Here is a 4256-nt window from a genome sequence, read left to right on the forward strand (position 1 = left end):
TATTAATTACAAATAATAAAAATATAAAAGTTACTTTTAGTATAATATTTGGTGTTATGATTAGAGATAGGACGCAAGCGGAGCGGTCAAACATGGTCCAAGTTGAAAAAAAAATAAGAATTTTTGAAAATAAATATATTAATTATAATATAAAACTTTAAATTTTAAGACATAGTATTACATTTAGAGGTGATAATTTCAAAAAAAATATTAAATATATATAAATAAAGCTATAAATTTTCAAAACAAATCCACTACATGTTAAATATATCATTAATATGTTTTGAACATAGGCTATAAATAATTCGAGACGGTTCTTAGAGATAACAAAAAAGTACGAAACCAAAACATCAAATTTAGATAATTTCAACATCAATTTTCGTGTAGATGTCTTAAAATAAACAAAAGTGCATGTACCAAAAAGAAAATCATCATTGCCTGCGAGATAATATAACTCATTCGAAGAAAAACTGATAAACCCATCAGAAAAGTGATGCTTTAAGTTAGACTATGTCACAACCAAACTATACTCCTGCAGTCCTTCTCCTCCGTTCTCTTTCTCACGATGACTTTAGTTTGTGCACTTCGTACAGTTCCTACCGCAACCAAAAAAAAATCAGAAATATCAAAATTAATTAAATCACGAAAAAATTAATACACAAATATCACTGTTTTACTATTTTATAATAACTATTTCTCAATTGACAAAATTAACTTACCAAAATTGAATGGAGTTGGCTTAGAAGTGGAATGAGCAAAGAAATTAAACTTCTTATATCATCTTGAACCATCTGGTGACTCTCGTCTTTACCCGCAAGCACGTTAATGAATGTGTTATTGTTTGGTACCAGCTTAAGAGCCACCTTATAACGAAAGGCACAGACACATTCCAAGTAATTGTTTAGTTAATAAATAAAATCCGTGCTTGTGTTTTATAATTCTTTTTCTTCTCGATTTAAAATCATAACATTAACATAAAATAATACCTTGAAAGCAGCACAAGAGATCCATCCATGCCATGGTTTTATAGTCAAGTTATAACTTTCTTCTACGGCTTGTTCCATGTTTTGTGACATGTCTTTGACCAGCCGTTGCAATAGTGCCAATGTAAAATCCATCGCTCTACAATGTTTCGGGAGTACAAGACGTTGTTGGTTTTGTATATTTATATGGTCCTAACCAAACCTGTTTGGATTATATTTTAAACGCGGCAAAAGAGATGAGTACCTGGTTAGCCAAAGAGCAGCTCTGCTACAGCTTGTAGGCTTCTTAGAGGATCCTTCATTGGCTTCTTTTCTCATTATCTCAACCAAATTTGAGTACACGATGGGATCAGATTCCCACATCTCCTCTAATCTCTACACCAACTCAATAAACGTAATAGGTTTAAATAAGGTGATAAAATCTTTTGAAACAAAAGGTGATAAAATCAATAATAAATTAATAATATTAAAGACGAGGATGGAGAAAAAACGAGGTCCACTTATTCGAGAGAAAGAGAGTCTGACGACAGTGACCCTGAAAGCAACGTAAAGGTGTAGATGGGTCCATATGCCGTCGAGTCCAAACATCATTTTTAATCATGCTAATTAATTATACGTTTAGTAGTTTATTTTTGAACTATCTATTGCATAAAATACTTTGTGTGTGTTTGAGAAAAACGAAGTAAAATGACAAAAAATAACTGATTACGCAAGTGATTACGAGCATTGAAAATGATGCGTATTATATGTATTTTGAATTGATATTAGGAGTATTAAACAAAAAAAAAGACAAAATAGATTACTTTAATATTTTGATCAATGTCTTGTCGGAGAACAGCCATTGTCGGGCCAATCTTATCTGCAGCAATCAATCAACAAAGATTAAGGGCAGCCATTGGAGGAGCTAGTTATGCTTTCATCTAAGAAAACTACACAGTCAAGTGAGCAAGATTCCGAAGAACATAATTCTTTAACGTATCGAGAATTAATATAATCCCCCCCCGGGCCCCCCAAAAAAATATGGAAAAAAGAAACAAAAACTGCATAACATCTAGTAATATATATTCTTGAATATATACCAAGAACTTGGATGATTAATCTGCAAAATGAGAGGAGAGGCTTTAATGGTAGATTGATGATGTTGGTGGTGGCTTCTGTTTCGGTGGTAACTATTGTGGTCTTGGCTATAGAAAGAACAGAGAGTTCTTCAACGGCAGATCCAATCATTGTTATCTTCTTTTCCTTCGTTGCCTCTTCCATCTCACATCTCTTTCGTTTCATCTTTTGATAGTTTTTCTCTTGATTCTCGAGTATGTATGCGCGTGTGTTGTGTGTGTGTATATGCCTCTGTTAAACGAACACCAGGGAATTAGGCTATTTATAATTCCAGCTATTGAGTCTTTTCCTATATTTATTTTTCATTCCGGACTATTTGTTAAATGAATTTGAGATAACTAAGCTTAAAAATAAAAGGTGATTAAATTATATATATATATATGCCAAGATTGTCATTGCCCTGTGGTCAGGCAGAGGTGGCTTGCCCACCTTGGCGTCAGGGCCCAGGGGGACTCCTCTTTGCTTCCTACAGTGACTCAATGAGGTTTTTCCTTCCTTAATATCCGTTATGATCCTAAAGTTGACAAAAAAATAGTTTAATGAAGCTTAAACTTTTACGAAAGAGTATCCAGAAGCCTTGTAGGATCTTCAGAAGTCGAAACAATAGCGTGATAGATAAAAGTTTTATCATTATTATTTTTAAATAGATATTTCATCAAAAAAAAATAGATTTCTATTTTGAAAACTATTTTAAGAATTCTCTAAATATTTTTAAACACATGTTTCAATAGCAATAATTAGATATTATAACTTATAATTATATTATATAATTAAAATATTCTATAATACTAATAAAATATTAATGATAACTGAAGAATAAAATAATAAATAAAAATTTATTTTAGAAATAAAAAAATAGAATTTTGTTCATGTTTTTTTCATCAGAATTTCAAAGGAAAATTATTTTTATTTATAAATTCATTCTTCGTAAAGAGTTTAGAAAAAAAATGGAATTCATATATCAATAATCTGATCAAAATTTCAAGGGGAAATTTACGAAATAGCTAAGTTTGGTAAGTTAATTAAGTGCTGATCAACGATTTTGACATAACTAGGGAACTAACAATTGTGTTTTCTTTCATCCGATTATAATCCTCTCTCGTAGTCGACAAAGTGATATACTGATGATGTTGATAATTTAACACTTCACAGTTAATTATCACACCACGTAACGACACCAACACCACAATCTTGTTTATCACATAAGTATGCATCCTATTTTTCTATACCTTTTCAATGAAATAAAACAGAATTCTAAATCTAGTCAAATCTCGTAAATATTAAACTTTACTCTAAACATATCCCCTAAATACTAATCCTAAACCTTAAACATCACCCTTCCATCTAAATACTAAACCCTAAACCTTAATTACCACCCTAGACCCAAATATACCCTAAACGCAATTATCAAAATCTGAATATAGTATATAATATTATGTCATATTAAACCCTTTATATTTGCAGTTAGATCATCTTCAACCCAACACTATTTTATTCTCTATAATTCCCACAAAATAGAGTAATTCTATTATATAATAAGTTTTGCTCTAATGGTTTACTTTATAATAGAGTTACTTTATTTTTGTAGAGAAAATAGTGTAAACCAACTTTTTCACTCTATATTTGGAGAGAAATAATGGTTTTACTCTATTTTTGTGGGAATTATAGAGGAAAAAATAGAGTTCCATTGGAAATGCTCTTACCCGGTAAACATGACTTATCACCAATAATATATGGTTACAGAATATAAACCCTTAAATCCTAAACTCTAAACTCAAATCTCAAAATCTAATGTTGGCCTCAACTTCATCCCCATTCCTCTAAATAATAGAATTTAGATTTATAAACTCGAATTGGTAATAATGAATATTCCAAATAATCAAATTTGTACAACACTGGAAAATGAATTTTATATTACAATCAATCGCACAAAATGACAGTGAAAATAAATATCAAATTTGAATACATGCCAAGTTATTACATTTTTAAAGAATAGTATAGAAATTCGTCACAAATAGTATGGTATCCTTATATAAATAGTTACACTAAAGAACATATACTATATTATTCATTTCACTGAATATAATATAGACGGCGAGTTCATCGTCTTCAATTCTTCATTTTTAGACATGCTTATACATATTCACTTGGTTCACT

At 30.3% G+C, this 4256-nt stretch overlaps 1 protein-coding gene across 2 annotated transcripts; it reads right to left on the minus strand.

Moving 5' to 3' along the window:
• Window positions 1-331: 331 nt before the first annotated feature.
• LOC108830495 (glycolipid transfer protein 3) lies at window positions 332-2427 on the minus strand. Of its 2 annotated transcripts, none has more exons than XM_018604086.2 (6): window positions 2063-2427; window positions 1787-1842; window positions 1228-1358; window positions 987-1122; window positions 720-863; window positions 332-596 (listed from the first exon to the last, which is right to left on the minus strand). In XM_018604086.2, exons 1-6 carry the CDS (start codon window positions 2262-2264, stop codon window positions 561-563), a joined length of 705 nt encoding a protein of 234 aa, XP_018459588.1. In that variant the 5' UTR covers window positions 2265-2427; the 3' UTR covers window positions 332-560. The 2 variants fall into 2 exon arrangements, with proteins under 2 accessions (XP_018459588.1, XP_018459589.1); XM_018604087.2 differs by having other exon boundaries at window positions 1228-1367; window positions 2063-2139.
• Between the last annotated feature and the right edge of the window lie 1829 nt (window positions 2428-4256).

Source organism: Raphanus sativus, unplaced genomic scaffold (genome assembly GCF_000801105.2).
Source record: "Raphanus sativus cultivar WK10039 unplaced genomic scaffold, ASM80110v3 Scaffold5202, whole genome shotgun sequence".
In the NCBI taxonomy this organism is placed as follows: Eukaryota; Viridiplantae; Streptophyta; class Magnoliopsida; order Brassicales; family Brassicaceae; genus Raphanus; species Raphanus sativus.